Source organism: Grammomys surdaster, unplaced genomic scaffold (genome assembly GCF_004785775.1).
Source record: "Grammomys surdaster isolate TR1022 unplaced genomic scaffold, NIH_TR_1.0 143, whole genome shotgun sequence".
NCBI lineage: Eukaryota > Metazoa > Chordata > Mammalia > Rodentia > Muridae > Grammomys > Grammomys surdaster.
The window spans coordinates 4722418-4748562 of record NW_021604601.1 but is presented as its reverse complement, the minus strand read 5'-3'; the positions used below and the strand labels follow the sequence as shown (position 1 = coordinate 4748562).

The window sequence follows — 26145 nt, the reverse complement described above, 5'->3', positions numbered from 1 at the left end:
TGTGTGTGTGTGTGTGTGTGTGTGTGTGTGTGTGTGTGTGTGTGTGTGTGTATGTGTGTGTGTGTGTGTAGATAGAGCCAGAGGGATGTGTAGATACTACCTAACATGATCAAGGTCTTAGACAGGGTCAGTATCGTAACTGCTGCTGGTAACATTACCAATAACATAGTGGAGTGTTCTCTAAAGGTAAAGGACTGTTACCTAGGAGTTATGATTTCTGTTGCTTTTGCTTTTGGGGACTCACCGCTGTACTGTTTCTGTTTTCTCCTTTAGTCATTTAAGCACTTCAGAGTTCAATATGAAATGAAAAGGAAACAGGTGGAACATATAATACAGCCATTGCAAAGAGACGGCAAACTGACACTCGACCAAGCCTTGGTCAAGCAGTGCTGGGAGAGAGTGTCGTCCAGGGTACGTTAATTTCATTTGGATTTGTGTGTCTTCACCAAGCTGCATTTCATCATCTTTCATAGGGTGTTATCGAACCAGATGCTGCAGCCTCGGGCTGAGGCTGGAAAGGGTTAACTGTGGGAGCTCATCTGCCCTCTGGTTTCACTTCCCAGGCCATTGCTGGGTGTGCTTACTCTGGCAGTCCCTTTCTTGCTTTCCCATTCCAAACGCTGGGTAACAGACAGAACTGAAAGACCTCCTGGCTTCTGGCTTCTTCCAGACCTTACTTCCCTGTTGTTTAGAAAACTAACATTTGCCTTAGAGACTTCCTGGAATATTAACACTTCTCATAACCTGTAATCTTGTTTTATGAGCAGCTCAGGACCTTCCTGTGCCAAGGGGCAAGCTCATGTTCTGTCACTGGAGCTGGAGCACCTCTGATTGTCCGTTCATTCCTAAATGTGAAGGAAAAGCTGCTTGATCTAGTTACCGTCCTTCATCAGACCGTAACCTTAGAGATGTCTAAGTTCTGACCATCTTCTAGCATTAACAGAAATATTTTACTTGAATTTGTCATGTTATTTAATTTGATAATGTCACATTTCCTACGAACTTTATGAAGAAATAGGATGGTTTCTAAGCTGGAATTTCTGTAGACCAGGAAATGGTACTTGAGAATCTGGGAAAATGGAAGAAATAGAGAAAAAAGGGTTTCAGGACAAAATGGGGATTGCCTCAACTCGTATAAAGTTCTTGCCACACAAGCTTAAAGAGTCCTATGAAAAGCTGGATACACTAATGGGAATCTGGAATTCTAGTGAATAAAAGCACTTATTGCAAGAGCCTGACAGCCCACATCCAATTCCTAGAACCTATATAAAAAGTTGAATGAGCACATCTGTAATTCTCACAGAACTGGCATTTTAAAACTTGTCTGGGGAGTGGCTCACATGGAGCCCAGGGATACACCTATACTCTCTCAGAGCTGGGATTGATTACGAGCAGGTGCCACCCACCCCAGGGTCTTGTGTGGGTCATGAGAAATGAATTTGGGTCCTTGCATTTATGTGGTGAGCACTTGCCTTTGAGCTATTTTCCTAGACCTTCTTTGAGTCTTTGGTAGATTTTTTTTAAAGTTCATTTAGAGGAAGTTTTAGGAATTGTCTTCTATACAAGAGACATTCTATTCTCCTGTTTCAGCTCTTTGATTGGCATATACAACTGGATAAATCTCTTCCTGCACCTCTGGGCACTATAGGTGCTTGGCTATACAGGGCAGAGGTGGCCCTGAGAGAAGAGATCACCATTCAGCAGGTCCATGAAGAAACAGCAAATACAATCCAGCGGAAACTTGAGCAACATAAGGTAAAACCAAGCTCAGAGACTGTCTTAATTACCTTTCTATTGTCCCGACAAAACATCATGAATCAGGTGAATTACAAAAGAAAGCATTTACTTTGGTGCTCACTGTTCCAGATGGTTAGTCTCCATGCAAGGGGGAACATGGCAACAGGAGACAGGAATGGTGCTGGAGCAGTAGCTGAGAGCTTCCATCTGATCCACAGCAGGAAGGAGAGGGGGAGAACTAATGGAGAGGGCTGAGCTTTTGAGATTTCAAAGTCCAACCAATGACACACCTCCAACAAGGCCATAATCCTAATCCTTCCCAAGCAGTTCCACCAACAAGGGACCAGGTATTCAAATACATGAGCCCATAGGGACCATCTTCATTCAAACCACCACAGAAACTTTGTCAGTATGACAGTACTAGAGTCCCTGGAGATGCATCCTCATCAGAACTTGCACCAGCGTTCCCCTGTAAGCATCCATCCTATGTGGTTCACATACTTCCATCCATCCTATATGGTTCACATACTTTCTCTTTGGAGGCACTTGAATCTGTGTTTTCCTGGCCTATACCCATCCTGACAATTTCAGTACATTCATCTCATAAGATATTACCCAATAACTCTAGGATGGATTTTTGTATCTGCAGCCATCACTATTCCTGTTGCTGTAGGTTCTGTTTTTATAGAAAAGATAAGCTTACAGACGATATGATTTTGTATCATAGTAGGGTTAACAATCGGCTCTATACTTTACTTCCACTTTCTTTCTCAAAGGATGATAAATAAAAAGCTTCCAGTCCTGGTGCTTTGGTTGTACATGGGGAGTAGAGGCTTGAGATATACGGTTAAGGACTTCGATGACCTACAAGTCATGTGTGTGGTTAGTCTGTGACTGTTGTCAAACGTTTTGTAATGATCCAGGCTTAATTCACTAAACATGGTATTTTTGATTGACAGTACATTAAGGTAACAATGCACTCTTTACCCTTTCGTTCTGTCAGTGCTTTGGTTTTAGCATATATATGAAAATAAGCTGATACATAGAGATTTCTCCTCCTACAGTTGTCAAAAAAAAATCCATTTTCTGACAGACATTTGATGTATTTTTAATTACCTAAAGGTAATACTCTTATCTGTTTTAGAAAACTCAAAAAACAAATTCATGGTATGTTGGTCTCATGCCTCTAGACCTTGGTTTTGGAATTCCTGATGCATAGATAGAGTCCATGCCATCTGAACTCAGTAGACACAGTCCAAGGCTAGCCCATCAAAATGTCTGACATTGCTACATTTCACAGCCAATCACAGATGTCACCATCACTTGCCTCCAGTTACACTTACACTTTCCTGAGATATGCTCAACATTTTTAAACATTTCACATTTTTAAATTTGCTTAAAGTTTACTTTAAGTGACATGATGATTGTATATACGTACAGGTCTTGTGGTGTAGCAATATGAGACAGTCAACTCTCGCTTAGTGTATCCACCGCCTTATAAATTTCTTTATGACTATTTTCTATCACTTTTACCGATTATGAGTATGTATTATTGAAAGTGTGCCACAGTATTGAGATGGGGACACCTGGGCTTGTCCCTCTTTAACTGAAACCTTGCCCTTTTTAATACAACCTTACTGTCCCTATCCATTCTCTTTCGCTGGTTCTGGTCACATCTGGTAACTAGCATGCCCCTCTCTGTTCCTGTGACTTTAACATTTTAGATTTAATAAATCATTGCATTACCTCATATTGATTTGCCAGATATTCAGGTTCAATTTGTCTAGACTATTTTCTATCCTTTCACTTTTAGCTTATGTTTTTTTTAATATTCTTTGTGCTTTGGGGACTAAAATCACATCATTTCCTGCTTCCCTTTCCTCTCATGTGTATCTCCCTTGCTCTCTTTTAAATTCATGCCCTTTTTCCTTAGATGTTATCTTATGTGTGAGTGTATATGTTCCTAAATATATTAATAGAGCCTGCTCAGTTCTTATAATGCTAATTGTGTGTGTATGTTTTCAGAGCTGGCCATCTGGCATTGGATAACTAGTTGGCATGCACTTTCCTAGGGAAGACTATTTCTCTGGCTCTCAGCATCCCTTAATGGCTTGTAGATCTTTGTCTAGTGTTGAGGCCTTATAGGTTTTTCCCCTTCTACATTAAGATTGCCTTACCTTTTGCTTTACCTAAGTGAATACCTGTTGGTGTTGGCCTACTTCAGCTCATGTTTAGGCAGCCATGTTGGTGAGACTTCGTGGATATAGTGTCTGGCATTTCTAGGAAACACAATCCCACAGCAAATTTCTACTTCTTCTGGATCTTAAAAATCTCTGTGCTCGTCTGTTTTAAATGATTCCTAAGCCTAAGATGTGGGAGTTGCATCCTAGCCATATCGGTTAGGACTAGAATCCACAAGCCTGCATTTTGATTGGTTGTGGTTTTCTGTAGCGGTCTCCACTTGTTGTGAAGGGAAGTTTCCTTAGTGAGGGTAGAGAGCGACACTTATCTCTGGCACAAGGATACATTTTTTTAGAATGTAGCTAGGGATTATGTTTGGTGGTTATTTGTTCTCTTCCAAGTCCTTTGACTTCACTCACCCCAGGGAGTTGGCTAGGTTTGCAGTACCAGGTAAAGTATTCTTATTCAGCGATGCCTTAAATCCAATTGCAGAGTTGTCAGTTACCACCAAGGTAGGTGTGCCACTACTGAACTTTTAGGGTGACAGCGACATGCTACTCATTGTTGTGATTCATAGGCATCATGCTGTGTAGGTCTGTTGACTCTCTCCCTTGGACATTTGCATGGCAGTATCTGGTCCCATCAAAGCTATTCCTCAGGGAAGAGGTACTCAAGTCAGTTATAGCTCAGGGGACTCTGGACCCTGTGTCTGAAATGCATGGTGTTATCAATAATAGGAACTTATCTTCTACCAGTGAGGAGCAACTAGTGAAATATCAGTAGGATGTAATATTTTAGGGATCTTTTGGACAACTCTGACTAAGGGACTCAAAAGAGACCTTCTCATACCTGGTGCTGGAATCTTTGTTAGTTATTCTATGGCTTTCTTGGGAAGCATTGTTAGCTAAAATTCAGTCCATGAATTTCTTTGACAGTGTGGAGATAGTAAATAGTTGATATTTATTTTTTTTAATCCATAGATTAAAAATCTAAGATCCAAGACAGAATCTTTTAAATGGAGAGTTAAGACTGTTTATTTCTAGGACAATGATTGAAAGCCCTGTGCTAAATTTGTCTCTTTGTCTTGGAGGTTTGCAGGTTAGTGAGTTAATTACATTTGGCCCTTACTTGTCATTCCTAATCTCTCTTTATTGGTGTATATATCTTTTCCCATGTATTGTTCCCTTAAATATCCTGTGAAGTTTTGACCTAGTGGTCACAATTTGCTTTATGCATCACAAAAGATCTTTATTTCTATTTTGATTTTGCAGGATGGTTCTACTGGTTATAATAGTCTTGTTTGGCAGTTATTTGCTTCAATAACTATCCCAATCCAGGTTCTCCCAGCTTTTAAGGTTTCTGCTAAGAAATTTGCTTTATTCCGGCAGATTATAAGTTACTTGGAGTTTTTCTTTCAGTGTTCAGAATTCCTTACAAGTTTCATAGTCGTATGATTTTATAGTAAAACTTAGAGAGAATCTTCTTCTGGTTTTGTCTATCTAGGATTTAAAAACTTTATATGCTCAGATGTTCAACCTCCTACCTTCATCCCTAGATAGAAGATATTCTCTGTTATTGTTTAATTGAATAAATTCTCCATATCTTTATTTATAGCTTGTTTTTTTCTCTTAGATACCACATATTTGTAGTTTTAGTCTCTTAGTTGTGTCCCCAATCTTAAATGTTATTGCTGTGATTGCTTTTATAAAAAATTTAATTTTATATATTTTTTACTTATTCACTTTGCCCCTTCCCAGTCACTCCCACCCACAATCCTTCACTCCCTTCTCCTTCTCGATGTGTGGGGCCCCCCTGGTTATCCCCACCCCACCCTGGGACTTCAAATCTCTCTGCAAGGCTAGGCACTTCCTCTCCCTCTGAGGCCAGACAAGGCAGCCCAGCTACTAAAACATATCCCATATAAAGGCAACAGCCTTCGGGCTAGGCTCCGCTCCAGTTGTACAGGACCCACATGAAAGTCAAGCTGCACATCTGCTACATATGAGAGGGAGACCTAGGTCCAGCCCATGTATGTTCTTTGGTTGCTGGTTCAGACTCTGAGAGCCCCAAGGGTCCAGGTTCGTTGACTCTGCGGGTCTTCCTGTGGAGTTCCTATCCCCTTCAGAATCTTCAATCCTTCCTCCAGTTCTTCCATAAAAGTCCCCAGGCGCCACCTGCTGTTTGGCACTAGGTGTCTGTACCTGTCTGAGTCAGCTGCTGGGTGGAGTCTCTCAAAGGACAGCACTCGATTGCTTTCTTGTTTTCATTGTTATCTGAGTTGACAATTTCTCAACTTTGTCCTCATTACTAATGTTCTTGCTTTTATCAGGTCTCGCTGTCATTGGTGGTGCTCTTAATTGATTAATTGAACTTTGTACGTCTAATAATTCCATTTATTTTTAAGGAATAGATGTCCCTTTGTTGAATTTGAATTTGAAGACCTAATACCAATTTTCTTCAAACTATTCCACAAAATAGAAACAGAAGGAACACTACCCAATTCGTTCTATGAAGCTACAATCACACTCATACCCAAACCTCACAAAGACCCAACAAAGAAAGAGAACTTCAGACCGATTTCCCTTATGAATATTGATGCAAAAATATTCAATAAAATTCTAGCAAACTGAATCTAAGAACACATCAAAACAATCATCCATCATGATCAAGTAGGTTTTATCCCAGGAATGCAGGGATGGTTCAATATTCAGAAATCCATCAATGTAATCCACTATATAAACAAACTCAAAGGAAAAAACCACACGATCATCTCACTAGATGCTGAGAAAGCAGTTGACAAAATTTAATAAGAGAGAGAGAGAGAGAGAGAGAGAGAGAGAGAGAGAGAGAGAGAGAGAGAGAGTGAAAAGCATAATTCCCCACAAGTGTGGGATCCTGGGCTCCATCTCTGGTCTTCCCTTGACCAAGTGGGGAGAAGAAAAATAACAAAAGAAATACAGTAAAAATAGACTAAAGGTAAATATACTGTCAATACAAAATACAGCATTCTCACCTCAAAGAGGATAAAAGACAGTGAGATCTGGAGCCATATTTGAGTGACTGTGGCCTGGGACATATGAATCTAGGTTACCCCAGGTTCTGTGTTCCCGTTTCATGGTGGTTTTTATAGTAACAGAAAAAAAAGAGAGTTATAAATATAAGCATTTACAAAACACATTGATGAAAATACCAGAGAAACAAATTCGGTAAGATGCAGACATTTGTTGAATAGCCCCAGGTGCTATCTGATGACATTCTCGGCTTCAGGGTTGGTGGAAGCTAGTGACCTGCAAGTTGATAAAGATGCTTTTTATCTGTGAATCAGAGAATGTCCTATAAAGAGATGGCACAAAATGACTGTTCAGGGATCTAAATGTTCAGAGGTCGAGGCTAGCCTGAGATAAGGTATAATTAAGTTCTGGATGCACCCACCCTCTCTACCTCACGGCAGTTCTCCCCAGCACAGCAGTCTTTGCAGATACGGCTTCCTTCCAGGAATTTCCATTCATGATCACCCCAGAGAAGAAAATGGCGGAGATAGCAGAGGAGAAACATAAATGGAGTTAAATGTATAAAAGTAAAAGTGACAAAAATCTCTGAGACAAAGAAAGGGAAAAGGAGAGGGGTCAAGAAAAGCAGAAAAGTGGACAAGGAAAACAAAAAGACTGGGCTGTGACTGAAATATGATTGAATAGGTATAACTGAAAATACAGGAAAGCGTATAAATAAAGTGATGAAATGATATAAAAATACCAAAAAGAACAAAATGGGAAGAGAGCCTGTTTTTGTTTGTTTTATTTTTTGTTTGTTTTCAAAGACAATGGATTAAAGGAGCTATTTTCCAGCTCCCCTAATATTGCAACCTGCTATGTTTAGGCAGAGGCGTTGGCTGTGAGTCGCACTTTGAGCCTATTAGTCCATAATGTTTAGGCTGGTTCCACATGTAGCCCGGCAAGGTGCAGTTTCTTTAGAAGCTTTGTTTCTTTGTATCCCAGGAACTGCTGTTGGCCCAAATGACCTTTATGGTCTGTGTCTCGAGCAGGGTTCCACTCATTCCAGAAGGCCCTGAGGTTAAACTTGCAAACGGTAAACATCCAAGCATAAACGGGACACAAGTCTGCCATGAGAGGGCTGTAGTATTTTGTCTATGGGTTTTTGGACTTTGAGATATAACCTGTAATTACCTACTAGGAAAATCAAGCAATTATTCAAACTCAGTCCTGCTAAGGGCTAAATAATCCATGTCAGCTGGGCAGGCCTGGGAGTGACTGTCTGCCTGCTTCAGCTTGGAGCTCGGAGCCTTCACAATAGTCAGGGAACAGAGCAGAAAACACGCTGACCACAGAGCACACTCTCCATCCAAGCTCCCTGGAACCCACACTTCTCCCTCACTCCATGCTCACCCACACTCCTCTCTGTGAAAACCTATTTTGGCATCCCTTATCCAGCCACTGTAACAGGATGTTCCCCCAACCTCTCTCAGTTACGGTTGTTCCTGGTTTTCAGTTCTGAGAGGGGTAACTCGGTTTCATCATGCCTCCAGATGTAAGGAGTGGTAACATGATTTCTCCCCACCCCCACTCCCCACCCTCCACCCCCCACCCCCACCCCCCTGTCCTATACGCAGGCGCACTCACAGTCACACTAAACCCCACAGTGACTTTAAAGCTTGAGAGGACTGTGAGTTTCTCCTGCATCTAGGACTGGCAATCATGTCGGGCCTACATTGTGGCTGAGACTTTGGCAGCTACCCCAACCCACACAGCTGGGGTTGGAGGTGAAGGCTGCTTCCTTCCGTCCTCTTCCCGTTCCTCTCTGCGGTTTGCTGTCCCATCAACCGCTTTCTTGATCTGCATTGTTCTTTCTCCATGTTACTGTTTGAAATATCGTGTTGTCCTGACCCTTCTTTTTCACGGATTCCCACAAGTCTCTCTTCCTCCATCTAACCTTGGGATTCCTAGTTTCAATAATTTTTTTTCCGGCAAACTCTTCACTATTTTCCAAAACTGGCTGCACTAATCTCTCCTACAGTCTGCACTGTATAAGGCATTCCCTTCCCACATCTGCGCCAGCACTTATGATGCTTGCCGTTTATGACCATAGCCCCACGAGCAGGTGCGCAGTCATCTCTCACTGTAGTTTGGATTTAGATTTCTGTCATGTTATTTGCTACATTGAACCTCTTTTTCACCATCGATGGCCTATTTCTCCAAATGTTCAAGTCCTTTGACTATTTTTAATTGAGGTATTGTTTTCTAATTTTTTTTTTAAAGATTGAGTTCCTTGGTACTTTTTAATATTAGCCCCCTGTGGTGAGTGAACTTGATCATCAATTTGATTGGCTTGAGAAACGCCTAGCATGTTAGAAGAGCATGCCTTGAGTGGGGTGTGAGAATGCAAGCCAATGGAGGTTAACTAGGGGAGAAGACACTCTGACTGCAGGCAGCTCCCGTCCCTGTATGCTTGCAGCCCGGGTTGAAGAAAAAGCAAAACATCTATTCTCCTACCCTTTGCTCAACCCTTACTAACTGATGTGCTATGAACTACCTTCTATGATAAGAGGTGGGAGCCCCTGAAATGGCAAACTAAAGAAACTTTTTCTGCTTAACTAGTTTATATCAGATCGTCTGTCTCAGGGACACACACCTCTAATCCCCCTTAACTCTGTGAGTGACTTGTCTCTGATATTCCCTTCACTCTATTGGCTATTTGCCTTTTCTGTGTGTGACTTTTAGCTTGACACAATTCCATTACCTCCTTCTACATTTGTAGTCTGTGCTTTTGGGGTCCTAGTAATCTCTGCCTAATGTCACAGGCCTGCCTGTCTTCCTCCCTCCCTCCCTCCCTCCCTCCCTCCCCCCCCCCCTCCCCCCCCCCCTCCCTCCCTCCCTTCCTTCCCTCCTTCCTTTCTTTCTTCCTTCTTCCCTTCTTTCCTTGTTTCTTTCCTTGCTTCCTTTCTTTTTTCTCTCTCTATGTTTTAGACAGGGTCTCACTATAAGGTCCTGGCCAGCCTAGAACTTGATATGTAGACCAGGCTAACCTCAAATTTACAGAGACAGAGATCTGCCTGCCACTACCTCCCAAGTTCTGGGATTAAAGACTTGCATCACTCAATGCTTATCTCTGATATGTTGGTTGTTTGGTTTTGGTAACTCTTGCCAAAGATCAATTGACCATAGAGATGTGGGTCTGTCACCAGGCTCCATGTCCTATTTCATGAGTGACCATGCTCAGACAACGTTTGATTTACTAATCATCTCTTTCCACCTCTCTTTCCTGTCACCATCCATATGCACAGACAGGCAGAATTTCCTGTCATCTGTTTTCTCAAAGGACAGTGTAACTCTGAGGTCTGCTCCATCTGTGTGAACATGCACACGAGATCTGGACCTTGTTGTCTAGGACTCTGTTCTCTGGAGTTGTAGGGCCAGGCTGGTGAAGGAGCTAGAATTCAAACCTCAGCTGAGTTCAAGACACATCACACACTCAAAATCAGAAGCATTGGGCCCATTGCACCGTGAGATTCCAAGTACCTATAAATACGAAAACTGTTCTAAACACAAATACTACCATCCTCACAAATTAGTAATTAAACATGTGTTATATAGTAATTTCATGTATGTATGGAACAAATGGAAGTACTTAAACTTAATGTAATGTCGAATGCCCGTGAGTTATGGGAGTGTGAGTTAATTGGGCAAGTGTCCATGAAAGGTCTCTTCCATGGTAGCTTTCCAACCCCAGGGAAACAGAAGCAGATTGTACACAAGGTGGTGCCTCCAAACTAGAGAGATGACACACACCCAAGTGACTGTTGTTTACGTACTGAAAATAGATTTAAATGTTGTAGAATAAATCAAATGCAAGTGTGCCTTTTGATAGAGTAGTATAGGAGGTTTTGCAGAAGGTATTAATCACCTCACAGGGTGAGTATTCAGTTGGGTGATTCACAGGCTTCTCTGTGTGGGTCATTGACTATATAAGCCATTCCGATGGGAGGAAGACAGAGAGAGGTGGAAAGACAGGGACGAGAGACAGACACACAGCGAGACACGGGGAAACACACAGAGTATACATGTGCATGCACCAACCACCCAACTATCTACCTGCATATGATAAACAAAACATAATACCCAGAAATGGGTAAATGAGATGTATAGGAATGACTGATAGAGAAGATGAGAGGAAAAAGAGACAGTGAGGAAACTGAAGCACTCAATGAGACAACAGAAAACAAAGACAGGCAGGTAAACGCCAAGGCTAAGTTCAGGGTGAATCACACAATGATCTGTTTATTGAGCCAGACATTTCGTTAGATCTTGTTCCAGGTGTTTAGAATAACATAGTCATAAAGTAGCATACTTGGAATTATGAGATCAAGTCTAAATTATTCAGAATATATGTATTAGGTACTTAATAATAAGCTAAGCTGTGAAGGCAGGTAATATGGATCATTGTTAATTAAAATTCTAAGTTTTCTTGGTAGCACAAAATCAGTCCCTCAAAGCAATGTAACTAGCTTGGGCTGGGGTACCAGACTTAGTGAGATTCAGTAATCTGAGAACACCAGGGGGATTCTGCATACATATGCAGGGATGTTTGAAAGTACTATCTTGCTTTTCCAGTATAAACACAATTCTGATTTATAGTATATAAACCTAAAATATTTGTTTTTTTAAACTCATCACACATAAAAAAACATTTTCTTCACTTACTACGTAGCCATTATTTACAAGTTAGAGTTAGGTATTGTGTAAAAATGTATACTGCAGATAATTCAACTTATAAGAAGACATTTTTGATTAAATATTTATCATAAAATTTTATACTTATAAACATTTCTATGGCACTTTCTTCTTTCTGTCTAGGTTCTAGAAATTATTTTGTTTAATTTCCACAGAAATTTAGAGTAGCATAGTCATAAAGCCATATAACTGCACTTAAGAGATCAATTTTAATTTATTCAGAATATACGTGCTAGGTATTTAATAATAAACTAAGCTGTGAAGACAGGCAATTTGTTTGTTTGTGTGCATATGTCTGTGTCTATGTGAATGTGTAGATGGTGCCTGTGAAGGCCAGCAGAGGGCAGTAAATCTTTGGAATCTACCTCTTTAAAAAAAACCTATATATTTAAAGTTAACTAATGTGTATATCAGATTATATCAATTATACAAAATACATACAAAGCACAGCTGCTATCCTTTCTATTCAACTTAATGGTTCATTATCTAGAAAGAGAGAATATCCCTTCTTGGTGATTATGCAGGATTTAGCCACGGTTCAGTCTAAGCAATTAATTTTACTGAACATTTAACCTAAGAATATGACATAGTTATTACCATCCTCTTTTGTCGATGGATATACTGCAGACAGGGAGAAAGTAAGTGCCTTACTCAAAGCAACATAATCGTCTTAAGTTCAAAGCTTGAAACCTACCCACAAAGTGGTTGCACATGTATATCTCAGTAGGAATCATATTGTGTTGGCAAGGCGAGGCTTTCAAGTCTTAAGGAACCATAAGTCTGGTTTTCAGGCTCCACTACCTTCCAAGCCTCCTTGTACTGTCAACCCTACCCAAGTCATTTTCTCTCCTTCTTGAGAGTTTCATTTCCTGAGGATGATGCCTGGCATGGTGATCAGAAGATTCAATAACTCATAGATGATCCTCATACTACTGTGGCCTTGCAGTACCTTCTCCTTCTCTTTTGTGGTGATCCTGTGCCGCGTCCTATCCTCACCACTCTCCTTCCTCCTCTTCTATCATCATCCACCATCAGTAACTGAAACTATCCTCACCTGTTTTATTAAGCATCTCACTCTCCAACCAAGCAAGACTTCTCCATCTGTTTGGACTCCATGACTCTGTGATGCTATTTTCCTTCAGTTTACTTTTATCCTTTCCCTTTGTACTGTTTCAATCGAGTGTTCATAAAACTCACACATTGGACACGTCTTCAATCTCATTGTCCACATCTCTCTTTTTCTTACTAGCCTGGTAAAAAATATAAAAGCGTTTCTGCATAGCCTGTGCCCCCACACAGACAGCTGATGGGGCTGAGAACCCACACACTCTGATAGTGACTAACCCAACTGGGCTCCAATGCTGTGCAGCAGTCATGAGGCATTCCCAACCCCAAGCCCTCTCCATTTCTGGGACATCTATTTCATACCTTGTCTCCTCCGTTTCCCACACCTCCTCTCTGTCCTCACTCTTAGCTGACGACACTGCTTCCTCTTTCTCCAAGAAAAATAGAAGCAATCAGAAAAGAATATCCGCAAGCTCCCACAAATACATCAACCCACATACTTGCATCTGTGCCCAAATACTCCATCCTCACTTCTGTCGCTGTGGATAAACCATCTGTGCTCCCAACCAAGGCCAGACACTCCTATGAGCCTTAGATACTATCCTTACACTTCTTCTGAAAGAGTTGCAGATATACGTCTTTTGTTCCATTGTCTTCTACATCCCGTTTCCATTAGATCCCCTCTTATCACAAACGTGTGCACATGAGGCACACACACTTGCACTTGCACATGCACATGCATACATGTGCTCATATACACAAACACACATGCACACATTATCAAAGTCATTCTTTACACCCTGATTGCCTTCTCAGCTACTGTCCAAATTTCCTTCTTCCATTTATACAAACAAGCTGATAAGAATTATCCAGTCTCCTTCTTGATTTCTAAGTTCTGTCTGGAAAGTATTATAATGAACCATTACCACCATCTGTCCCAGGCCAGGTTGAAAAAAGTTGTCCTTCTCATCTATTGGCCAGATATTAGCCCCCCTCATTCCTCATCTGTCAGACACTGTTTACAAAGTGCTCCTGTGTCCACAAAACTCTTTGTTCATTCTGTTTTCTGCTTTTCTTCCTACACTCCTAGCTATCTCTCTGTAGTCTTTCTTGGTTTTTAATAAAACTTTATTGAGCACCTGCATTGTACCAAGCAGTGTCAAGAGCATTTGTGATATGTCCATCTGCATGAAGACAGACACAGTTCCCTGATGTCCATGATATGACTTGACTTGAGAGGATAAAGTACTTGTATCAATACTTTTTGGCTACTTTGTTGTATTCTTTTTCTACCACCCTTCTCCATCTCAATCCCTTCCAATCCCCAACACAGGGTAGGGAAGTTTAAAGGGCAAAGTGGGTGTTGATCTCATTCAACTACTTCCTGTTGATTAGGGGCATTGAGTTCCTTGGGGCAAGTTCAGTCTTTGTCATCAGGATATCCAATTTCTTCTTCTAGTCTTTTTGCTCACAACCACTGGACAAACCACAGTAAAAGAAATTGGGAGCAGCAGGGGAAGCAGAAGCTTCTCCAGGATCTGGCATTTTTAAACCCTCTCAATGTCTTCAAACATAAACTACCTTCAGCTGGCAGAATCACGCTCCTTCCAGAGCACAAGACAAATCATAGTCAGCTGCTATGAACAATCTGAAGCAGCCCCATATCCCACACCAGGTGTTAAAACAAAAACATATTCACATAACTTTTTTTAAAAAAGAAATCAAAAGTAAATAAAACTTGAGGGGCAAAAAGCACAGGGGATGTTGATGTTTTAAGTTTAAATAAGTGGTCAGTGAAAACTCACTGTAATGATGACCCCAAAGAGGCAAATATACTCCCCTGTGAGGTCTTTGCCTTGGATTTCCGTGATGAACTTTCTCTCCTGGGAGATATTCCTGCTTCCCTCCTCTTCATCTTCTCTGGGCCTTCACGAGACCTCCCTTCTCCACAGTGGGATCCCACTTGTTCCGGTTGAGTCATCTTGGTAACCGAAGGAGGCGTGTTGATAATTCCCACAGCAATGTTGGTTTGTCTGGTCCTGTGCTGTTTTATCAGTTCTTAAATATTTCCAAGTTTGCTATGTATTAATCACTGGGTTGACATATCTTCTACTAATATGGGACTCTGATCATCAGTAAATTTGTATTGTGAGTACTTAGGTACTTACAGAAGTTTTCAGTCAGTGTTTCCTGATGGATTTTACCCTCTCCAAATTCCAGCCTCTCTATTTCTCTAATGATTAGATGTATCTCTTATAAAACTCTCTCCTTTTTCAAGTTTGTCTCCATCCACGTGCAGATATGCTGTTTTATCTTTCATTTTTAACAGATTTTGTTTGTCCCTCTGATCTGGCAGTCTCAGCCCTTTGTTTAATAAAATTATGCACTTTATATTTATTTGTAGCATATTCTGTATCTGATTTTTTTAATCATTTGACTATGTTCTTTTTGCCCCCTTTGCTACCTATCCTTTTTGCTATTTATAAATCAACAGAGGATTTTTTTAAATTGGTTTCTGTTTCCTAGCATTTCCCTCCCTCCTTCCCTCCCATCTTCTCTCTCCCTCCCTCCCTTCTATTCTTTTAGCTTTCTCAAGACAAAGTCTCATTCTGCAGCTCAGGTTCAAACTCATAGCAACCCCAGGTCCTGGTTTAGGGATAGCCAGCATTGCCCCTAGCATAGTTTGTTCCATTTTCTCTAGAGCTTTCCTTTACTAAGTTGAAATTATCAATTACAGATATGCTGTGGTCATCCTTGAAGCTCAATCACAGATATTCAATAATATTGAAAATCAGTGCTTTAGCCATGTCTGATCATTGTAAGAAACATGGCTTCTTACTCACACGCTACTGTTCCTTTTTGAATGGCTGGCATTATCTCGGCTCTGTGTTTCACTGGCTGTTCACTCTTGATAGCTAGTCCCTTATGTTGGCGACTTTACCCCCCCCCATTCCCTAATGTATTTGTTACGAGCAGGTCTTAGCCTTCCTTAAGGGATTCTATCTTCATCAAAGAGAACCATTTTCAGTCTCTCATCTTGTTCACATTCCAAAGCCCAATGTCGAAAAGCGCTAAATTAATGTCTGCCCTGACGGTCTAGGTTTTTTATTTGGTTTTTGCTTACAGCTTGTGATCTATTTTGCTAAGAGTGGGGAAAGTCGTACAGTTTAAAGTTTTGCTCACTATCCAGCAGTTTTACAATCATAGGGTACTTCCTAGGAACAAGTAGTGCATGTTAACTGCAGAAGTTCCTTCACATACGTGAAGAATGTAAAGAATTTCCCCAGTGTACTGGATATTAAAACTGTCAGAGAGAACAAAGGAGAGGTAGGCGTGAAGGCACAGATTCCTCTGAAGTCACTTGAGGGCAGTTTCAGCCAAGCCCATATGCCATGGAGGTGTGTTGGCATGCTGAAAAGCAGAGAGAGTGACTTCATTGCTCACTACTGACAGCCCAGTTTCCTCAAGGGTTCAAAGATCCTTCTATCTGATGTAAATGGCTTGTCAATGTGTGTGTGTGTGTGTGTGTGTGTGTGTGTGTACTTATGCACTGAAAGACTTCAAAACATAAATGTAGAAATTATCAGGACAAATAGTTTAGACTAAAGTTTGGGACAAAATTAACATGCCTCTTAAGTAGTCACGCATCTATAAGCCTTAAGGCCTTTTATTGCTCTATTTGTTTATTATTTATTCATTTGTGGGCATGCACACACTTGTGCACCTGTGGAGGTCAGGGGACAACATGTGGGAGTCCTCTTTCCTTTGCCTCTGCCACCTGAATTTTAACTATCAAATTCAAGTTGTTAGGGTTTGTGGCAAGTGAAGTGCCCTTACCTGCTGAGCCATTTTGCTAATTTATAGTCTATTACTTTGTTTTTAATTTGTATTCTAAATTCTTTTAATTTTAACTAATATCCTAAATGCTTTTACTAGTTCACTAACATAAATATGTGTCTCTTGTATTTCTGCTTCTTTTTCCCCTGTACCAGTCAATAATACTTAATAGAAGTAATATTAATTTGAATTGATCACCTTGGTGGGTTACTGTATTAATGACTTATATACTATTACTTATTCTGGTAGCTGGAGATTTGCTCAGTGTGAGCAAATTGACATAAGCTTCGTCCACCCCACTCTTTCCTTTTGTGTGCGTGAGAAACGGGCTTGTGGTGGTGGCAAAGATGTATTCTTTTTATAAATAAGTATGTGGCTGGTAAAAATACACAGTAGCCAAAGAAAGAGTCGCATTAACCTAGAGCCATGGAAAGCTGCTGGGAAACAACCTGGATGAACATCACCTTTGACCCCCTCTCTCTTAGCTGGGTCTTGTTTTCTGCACTCTGGGGAAATTTGCTACCAGAACTGTATTTTCAAACTATATTGTAATTGGCAAATAGCATTTAAATAGCCCTCACACATTCAGGTCGGAAATAACAACCAACATGCTAATCCCTGTTACTGTTAAAGGGTTAAGTTTGTCGTGTTCAGTTTTCAGAAAAAAATAAAAGGAAAGAAAAAAGGAAATGCATCTCATGGTTGTTTCTAGCAGTGACTACACAGTCCTTGGCTATCACTCCTTTAAAAGGTCTGAATGCATTGCTGGGCAAGTGTCATGTGTGTTTAAAGATGCCGTGATTGTCAGACACTCCAGCAGAGTGGCTTCTCGACACTCATGGATTGCTGTTCTAGGTAAAAGCCTGTGACAGGCACTGGCTGCATGGGAAGGTAGCAGCAGGGACAAATTGTTGAATACATTGACTCATCAGAACAGCCGGAAAATTATGCTTCTCAGCCGCTTGGTAACATGTTTCCTCATTTAAAAAATGTTTTATTTTTAAATTGCATATTAGGATCTGCTTCAAAATACAGATGCCCACCAAAGAGCATTCCATGAAATCTACCGCACCAGGTCTGTCAATGGGATCCCAATGCCTCCTGATCAGCTAGAGGACATGGCTGAGAGGTAAGAAAATGTCTGATTTTTTTTTAAAATGAAGGCTCTTTTTTTAAAAAAAAAAAATGTTCTATGGATGGTTTTGTATTCTTTTTCACATCTTTCGTTTCCAAAATGAATTGTTACAACTGTAACAGGAATGCTCCCATTTGGTAAATGCAAAGTGGGTTTCCCACACAGACTCGAAGAGTGCCAACATTCTAATATATTATTAACTGGAGAGAGTGAGCTGGAATGTTCCCACAGCCTGCAGATCACAGAAACGCTTTCCTCATCATAGGCTGTATTTTTATTCAATACTGTAAGGAACATTATGTAACATTGCAAAAACAGCTTATAAGAGAAACAGATGAGAGATGTGTTAGCAGGGAAGAGAACTAAATCAAAGGCTTCAGACGGTCCTGTTTTCTCTCAGAACCTTGAGCTAAGAAAAGAATTGGTTCCCCTGACCGCGAGCAGGGAATGTTTAGAAGGCTGCCGTGTAACAGGTTCGGCCAGCCTCCTTCTGTTACTATTAGTTACATCCTGTGAATTCTCCCTGTCTATTCCTAGGTTTCATTTTGTGTCCTCCACATCCGAGCTGCACTTAATGAAAATGGAGTTTCTTGAACTGAAGTACCGTCTGCTGTCCCTGCTGGTCCTCGCTGAGTCAAAGCTGAAGTCTTGGATCATCAAGTATGGGAGGCGAGAATCCGTGGAGCTGCTGCTTCAAAGCTATATCGTGAGTCTCTAGTGTCCTGTCACGGGTCCACTTTGAATTTAAGCGCAGGAGCACCGCTTATTGAAGCGGCTTGGATCTAAGGTGTGGAGCTTTTCCCAAGCACCTAGAATATTAGCTTAGATTCTTCAGAATGTGTTGTTGCAAATGCTGACTTTGGGAGGGTTCCCATTATTAATTGCATTGAACTCTAGTGGAGGGGGTTTACTGATTACAAAATGGTTTTTGTATATTCTCCTTTCATGGTAACTCCATTAGCCCTTTAAAACTGAACTATTGTACGTGGAGGCTACCTTCTCATCCTTGAAGCTCCCAGTGTGAGTAAATAGGGAAGTGTTTTTAGTTTTCCACATGAGAACTTGTCACTGCGTTAGATTTGCTGCATGAACCTCCTTCCTGGATTTTGCTATGCCTGTGTATGCCCAGACACGGGGCAGTTTTGTCTAGAGACCTCTGTACCAACTTAAGTTTTTAAATATTATCTCAAATTCTGAGGGTATTGGTCTAGATAATCCTAATTCTATCTAGAAGAGTAGCCCCGAGTTAATTAAAGAATATGGCTGTTCCATTTACATATAGTCAATACAGTGTTTATTAAAATCAATTTATTTCCTCTTTGCCAACTAATCATGCCCCCTCATAAATTATTTATAACATTTGATTGAAAATATTCATATTCAGGGTATCTCTGTTCTCTGACATATGTTTAAACATGAGTTCTAAACTATAAAACTAAATTGTTAACATTCTAGTTTATTAGAACCTGACAAGCCACAGTAACTTACAACGCTTGAATTCATATTAAAACTGTGTCTTTTTTTGCAAGCACCCATATTGGACCCACAATCAGCCTTGTTACAACTTAATTTTGTTCTTTAACTGATATGTGAGCTACATGAATTTGAAAAAAAATACAAACATTTACCCTGCGGTTAGTATATCTTCTCTCTAGATTCACTAAAATGGTTTAGGAAATATTTGTTCCAGAAGCTGTGAACTCTGTTAGAATGTGTTCCTTTATTCATTTGTAGTTATTTTGGTAAGGAAAAGAAATCCATTTTTAAAATTCTAGTAATTGCTTTAGTCTCATAAATATTACATGGAGGAATGGATTTATACCTTCAGTTTTAGTAATAGCAAATGATGCACTCAGCGCAGGAGTTGATTACGTAGACCCCATCCTTTGTTTTAGTGATTTAGGAACAGCCAATCAGACATAAGTACCTAATAGGACTGCTTTATCAAGTTGATGTTCCAAAACAATGGTATTAATAATTCTCTTCCAACTTCTCAAAAGATATATAAATAGAGAGTTGATGTTCATGTCAGCACTTCCTGCCCACTCCATAAAGTTAAGGAGTTCATTGAGATGCTAATTTCAAAGTGCTCTGAAAATTTCATGTACCAGTAAAACGGACCATCATCCTACATTCCCATCGGGTTCCAGTGTGCGTGTACTCTACTAGTGAAGCAGAAGCTAGAAGTGTTACCTAGCTAAAGCTTCTACAAGTGTCTTCAAGGCCCTTTTTGGTGAATGATTTCAATGACTGTGAGCCTCTAATGACTTTGCTTGTCACCTCCATGAAGACTCACAATGCAGTAAACACAGATGAAATGCTGTGGCGCTGGCTCAGGAGTTCAAATGTCCCAACCCCATGCTCCAGGTGACAACGGGGCAAGAAATGGAGTCAGAATTTGAGTCTAGATATTTCCATGTAGAAAAGAATCTCTTATAAGCAACACTTGTCAATAAAAAGGCCTATGGTCAATGAATGAGCTGAGGCAGCAAACAGGAGGTGGGACGCTGGGAGGAAGGAGAGGATTCTGGGAAATGGTAAGAAGTGTAAAGAACATAGAGGAAGTCAGAAGTGTGGGAGCTGAGCAGAGGTAACCGGCCACATAGATGAACACAGAATACAATAAAAAGGAGATTTGCCCTGGACATGGATACATGAAACAGAGAAGAGGTAACTAACCATGTGGAAGACATAGAATAGTTTGAATGGATTAAATATCTAGTCAGGGAATAGGCCTGGGCATTTACAAATAGTCTCGGAGTTGTCATTCCGAATGCAGGGACTGGAAAGAGGAAAAGCTGATTTATTTTTTACATTTCCAAATCAAAAGCCCTTGTAGGCATACACCACTGTTACTCTCTAAATGCATAACTTGTGAAAATAATGAACCAAAATGCCATAATTAACCAATAGAGATCAACCAAAATATTGCTGTCTCTGTTGAATTGTAGTGAATGAAAGAAGGTTGTTCTCATAAATATTAGCTCCTCTTAGTATGTTTAGAACTGACTGATGTTTTATGGGTTTGCACTGCAGTAGTTTGGTCGCCCCTGACATTCTTCTGTGGGCTAGGCAACATAGTAGAAAGCTGGGGGCACTGAAGCATCGCCACACGGAAGTGTGTTCTTATCACACGTCAGTGATTCACTACCCACAGAACCTTAGTGAATGGCTGACATTTCTGTGGTGTGCCCTTCCTAAACTTTTCCCTTTCTATCATGATGCCTGTTGTCATAGAATAATGGAGATTCTTCTAAAGCCCAGACTTTGTGCACTGTTTTCCTTCTGTGTCACAGCGCACGAGTGTCCCTTCTCCTTCTGGGGCTTTCAGAGAAGGCTCACCCATTCCAGAACAGACTGTTTCAAAAAGTGTGAAGATTTTCAATAGATCTATGAAGCCAGTTATTTAAATCTCTTTCCTTCCTTACTTAAAAATATAAACATGGCACGCTACTACATTTTACAATAAATGAGATGATACTGAGACTATGAAGACTCCGAGATTGACTTCCTTGGTGTCAATGTTTTTAACTTGACATTAATCACATGCAGAGAAAAAGGTAGTACAGGTTTTAGGGGTTAGAGAACTATAGAATATGCTTCCTAGCTGAGCTATGAGCCAATGAGGACTTTAAATTTCTGAAAAGCAAATGCTTTAAATGGTTGTTATGAGAACACTTAGACCATCCATGGGTTACTGAAATGGCTCAGAATGTAAACTCTTGTCATCCAGCCTTATAACCTGAGTACAATCCCACATGGCTGATGCGGAGAACCAACTCCCACAAATTGTCTTCTAACTTTTACACATATACCATGGCACATATATGCTGATATACACAGCACACGCACAAATAAATAAATCTAAATTTAAAAAAAAATATTTAAATGTTAGACCATATGCTATTGATCAGTGATTTACAGAAGGCATCAGTTAGGTACCTTTGATGTCAGAATTGTTTACAATGGTCTTGCTAGTAAACATGGAATGTCTGGTTTTGCTATGTAAACAGGAATTCAACATTTCTATTTTTCATCTGAAAGAAAGACAATTTCTTGGAATTGTAGAGATTTCAAGTCCAACATAAATAACACAAATAAATACTTACCTTACCATTCACAACAATTTTTAGTGTAAATAAACAGCCCTAATAAAATTTAAAGGAATTATAATTAACAGGCTTAGCTTTCTTGGGAAAATGACTGAGTTTTTATTTACTACGTCTGGACATTAAAGGCAGAAATGTTCTTACCTCTAAAATTTTGGTTTCAACATCATAATTGGTAACTTAGTTTTTCTTATCATCCATGCTAATAGTCCATTTGATTCTGTAACCCAGTTTTGGCAACATTATTAATAAAGTAGATTAACCGTGTCATTTTGAATTAAAATGTGCGTTTTCCTGAGAGACATGTCTAACACTGTAAAAGGAAGGCATAGTAAGTTCCAATGAAAGTGGCTATCCTAGACAAATGTCACTGTCCAATGGCTTCTCCAAAGTTAGAAAAAGAAAAACACGCCCAAATCACTAGGGCCAGTAAAAGTTTGAAATAACAAATGGGATTTTTAAAAATTAATTGTCTAATTGTTCTCATGGTAAACCTCAATGATAATGAATTCTTTGGTTTTATTCTTATCTTGCCTCCTATTTTTAGGACCAAGACAGAGCTAGAAATAAGCATTTTCCCCCAAAGGTTTATTTATTTATTATTATATGTAAGGACACTATAGCTGTCTTCAGACACCTTATAAGAGGGAAATCAGATCTCATTATAGATGGTTGTGAACCACCATGTGGTTGCTGGGAATTGAACTCAGGACCTCCAGAAAAGCAGTCAGTGCTCTTAACCGCTGAGCCATTTCACCATCCCAAAATAAGCATTTTTTTTATTCACTTGTAATTAATTTGCAAATTAGTCAGGCAAAGGATATTTTAAGCACCCGAGGCACTGTGGCTGCTGTTCTCCGGGCTTCTTGCAGTTTGCTTTAACTCCAAGGAGACGGTATTTTACTCTGTCGAGTGCCGTTGTTTCTTCAACTGCTCAAACGCCATTTTGAGTGTTAAATATAGTATTCCATTTTTAAACCCAAATGGCATGCTTGGTTTTAGAATGGTTCACAACTTAATAGCTAGTAAATTATTTTTTTCCATAATTTGAAATTTTCCCTAAATAAGGAATTTTCTAGACTACTATTGTCATTTTTATTCTCAGCCAAACCAGTAACCCTATTAAAGTCATTCAACAAAATAATCACAGAAGCCTCTCAGACCATGGAATTCATAGCCTTCTGTATTTACTTTATCTTTAGAGAATAATTTATATAAATGTTCTGTAAATATGAAACAGTCCTCACTGTAATTAATATTTAATATAATATATAATTACATCTTATATAATATATACAATTATGTATTACATATAATTATATATATAGGATACACATATATAATGTCTAATATAAATATACAACCCTGATAACATTTTAAAAGATTTATATATAATTGTCTGGCTTAGCTCCCTCGGTGAAATTAATGTGCTTTTATTTATTATATCTATCTATAAATTAAAGGCAGAAGTGTTCTTACTTCTAATATTTTGGTTTCAACATCGTGATGCCTTAACTTTTCTTTTTCTTTTTTCTTTTTTTTTGTTTTTTTGGGTTTTTTTTGTTTTGTTTTTCGAGACAGAGTTTCTCTGTGTAGTTGTGTAGTTCTGGCTGTCCTGGAACTCACTCTGTAGACCAGGCTGGCCTGGAACTGAGAAATCTGCCTGCCTCTGCCTCCCAAGTGCTGGGATTAAAGGCGTGCGCCACCACTGCCCGGCAACTTTTCTTATCATTCACACTAATAGTACATTTGATTCTATAACCCAGTTTTGTCACATTTTTAATAAACTAAAGTACTCACATCATTTTAATTTAAAATATGCATATATAATATGTAAATATATAATATGTAGTATATATTCTTAATATTCTCAAAATATGTAACATAATATAATGTATATGGGTCATATATAATTATAATAATTAATATATTAGCATACAATATATGATATAAGGTTTTATACTGGAGAAAGGTAAATAGTGGTAAAGATCTAGGAATGTCTATGATACTGTTTTATGAACTGTTTTTGCCTCTATATGAAACATCAATTAGCATATTATACAGGGCTGCCAGCACACTGTGCAAGGCTCCAGTGTAAAGCATAACTCTGCGTTTTATCATAGTAATGACCCCTCCGAACTATTTCAATTGATTAAACTCTTAAAAGTCCATTCTGGAAGAGGTTTTGGAGACACATTGCCAGCTATAACTGTATTCATTTTCTACTTGGAGTAATAAGCACAATCTTTTGAACAGCACGGGGGAAGGGAGTTGAGCGTTAATTAAAAAAAATTATCTAGGATATTTTTTTGAGTTCTTACTTTGATTGTCTCCATGCGCTAACAGTGATTTTGTTATGTATGTAGACTCTGTACAGATTTACATGTAGCTGTATCTTAGTCCACACTTTTTATGCTAGGTAATTGGAATATGAAACCATCCATAATACAGGCAGCATATCCAATTATTTTTAAACTTTCTACTTTTTTATTTTTAACAAAAGTGTTTTCACTGTCATTTATTTTTAACTGGAATTTCCTCAAAGCAGTCATTCCCCAGGGCTAATGTTCAAAGAACAGCAGACTTCTATAGCTTCAACACAGTGGGACATTAAAATGTTCCCCCAAATTTAGCACTTTCTAAATGTTAGGCCCAGATCCTCTGGAGAAAATTCTGTTCTTTGGGAAAAAGAAAACAAACCTTTGCACAGTAAAGAAATAGAACACTTTCTCAGCTGGTGCTGAGTTGGTATTGAGAATGTAGACACCGTGTATGGGCCACATATAACCCGAGTCATTCATGACAATGGAATTAATTTTGCATTTTCCAATAAAATGAAGTTGGCAGACTTGGATAAAACACCCATAAATTTATGAAGAAAAACCTTGTCTCTTGTGGACAAGCCTAACGTTTGCGATCTGCTGACCGAGTGTGTACCCCTCTCTAGTCTTTTATAGAAAACAGTAAGTTCTTTGAACAGTATGAAGTGACGTACCAGATCCTGAAACAGACAGCTGAGATGTACGTCAAAGCAGACGGCTCAGGTAAAGCACACAGCACACTTGGGATTTGCAGAAGGGGCTGGGGTAGAAGGGAGAGGAGAAAGTAGGGGTAATTGGGGAGGAAAATGGTCCAGGATTTTTATAGCATTATGAAAATGCTCTATTGAAAAGCAACTTGTGGAGACAACTTAAGAAGCCCTTAACATCAACAGGTTTCTATGGGGTCAGATCAATTATTTTTTACTGTGTAAACTCTTTCTGACTATCCCCTTAGAGTAATTCTGTGAGGTGTCTATCCTGCATAATGACACTTTTTTCCCTATGTATAATCTTCTAAGATAAAACAAAAATAAACATTCCTTTTTTTTTCAGTTGCAATTTTTCAGCCTAGCTGCAATTCCAGGAGGATTAAAGGAAAAAAAATATTTTTCATGGAATAAGTTGAATATAGATAGGCGAGCTTGTTACTGTGGAGATAAACTTTGGAAGATATGTTTGCTTACAGCTTGTAGATGTTGCCATAATTGTTGAGAATAGAATCTTGTATTTCTGATCAATGCGTTGTCTCTGGGTGTGTAAGAACATAGGGAAATATACAGAGAGTTTTAGGTACAGAATGGAGACTGTGATTGGCTGTTTCTGATTCAGTGGAAGAAGCTGAGAATGTGATGAAATTCATGAATGAAACCACTGCCCAGTGGAGGAATCTCTCAGTGGAAGTGAGGAGTGTGCGCAGCATGCTGGAGGAGGTGATCTCCAACTGGGATCGCTATGGTGATACAGTGGCTAGTCTTCAAGCCTGGCTAGAAGACGCAGAGAAAATGCTAAGTCAATCAGAAAATGCCAAGAAGGTAAGACTGTTCACGGGAAAAGAAAAGGCATGCTCAGGATTCATGAATGAGAGATTCATTGGCGGGGGGGGGGGGTGTCAGACATTTGCAAGTGTCATTTAAGAACCCCTCTTAAGAGATTTACCCTTAGCTGAGTTAAGTGCTCTCACATGCACACACACACACACACGCACACGCACACGCACACGCACATGCACACGCAGACGCACACGCACAGGCACAGGCACAGGCACAGGCACGGTGGGGGGTGGACTGAATCTGTGTAGCAGTACACACACATGGAATAGTGAACATAGAGTCACACACCCATGTGACTTTACATCACGGCCTCGATCTCTTTAGATATTTTCTTTCTTTCTTTTTTTTTTATTGGATATTTTATTTACATTTCATATGTTATCCCCTTACCCCATCCCCCACCCACCCGGGAACCCCCCATCCCCTTACCCCTCCTCCTTCTTCTCCGTGGATGTAACTCCCACC

General features: G+C 39.7%; 1 protein-coding gene across 1 annotated transcript in view; it reads left to right on the top strand.

Moving 5' to 3' along the window:
* Positions 1–26145, top strand: part of Syne1 (spectrin repeat containing nuclear envelope protein 1) — a 471763-nt gene that overhangs the window by 126125 nt on the left and 319493 nt on the right. The window contains exons 11-16 of the mRNA XM_028764327.1: positions 274–411; positions 1591–1755; positions 17582–17694; positions 18238–18406; positions 24757–24853; positions 25460–25662. Of these exons, the coding sequence (XP_028620160.1) occupies positions 274–411; positions 1591–1755; positions 17582–17694; positions 18238–18406; positions 24757–24853; positions 25460–25662 (885 nt within the window). The remainder of the gene's footprint in view (positions 1–273; positions 412–1590; positions 1756–17581; positions 17695–18237; positions 18407–24756; positions 24854–25459; positions 25663–26145) is intronic.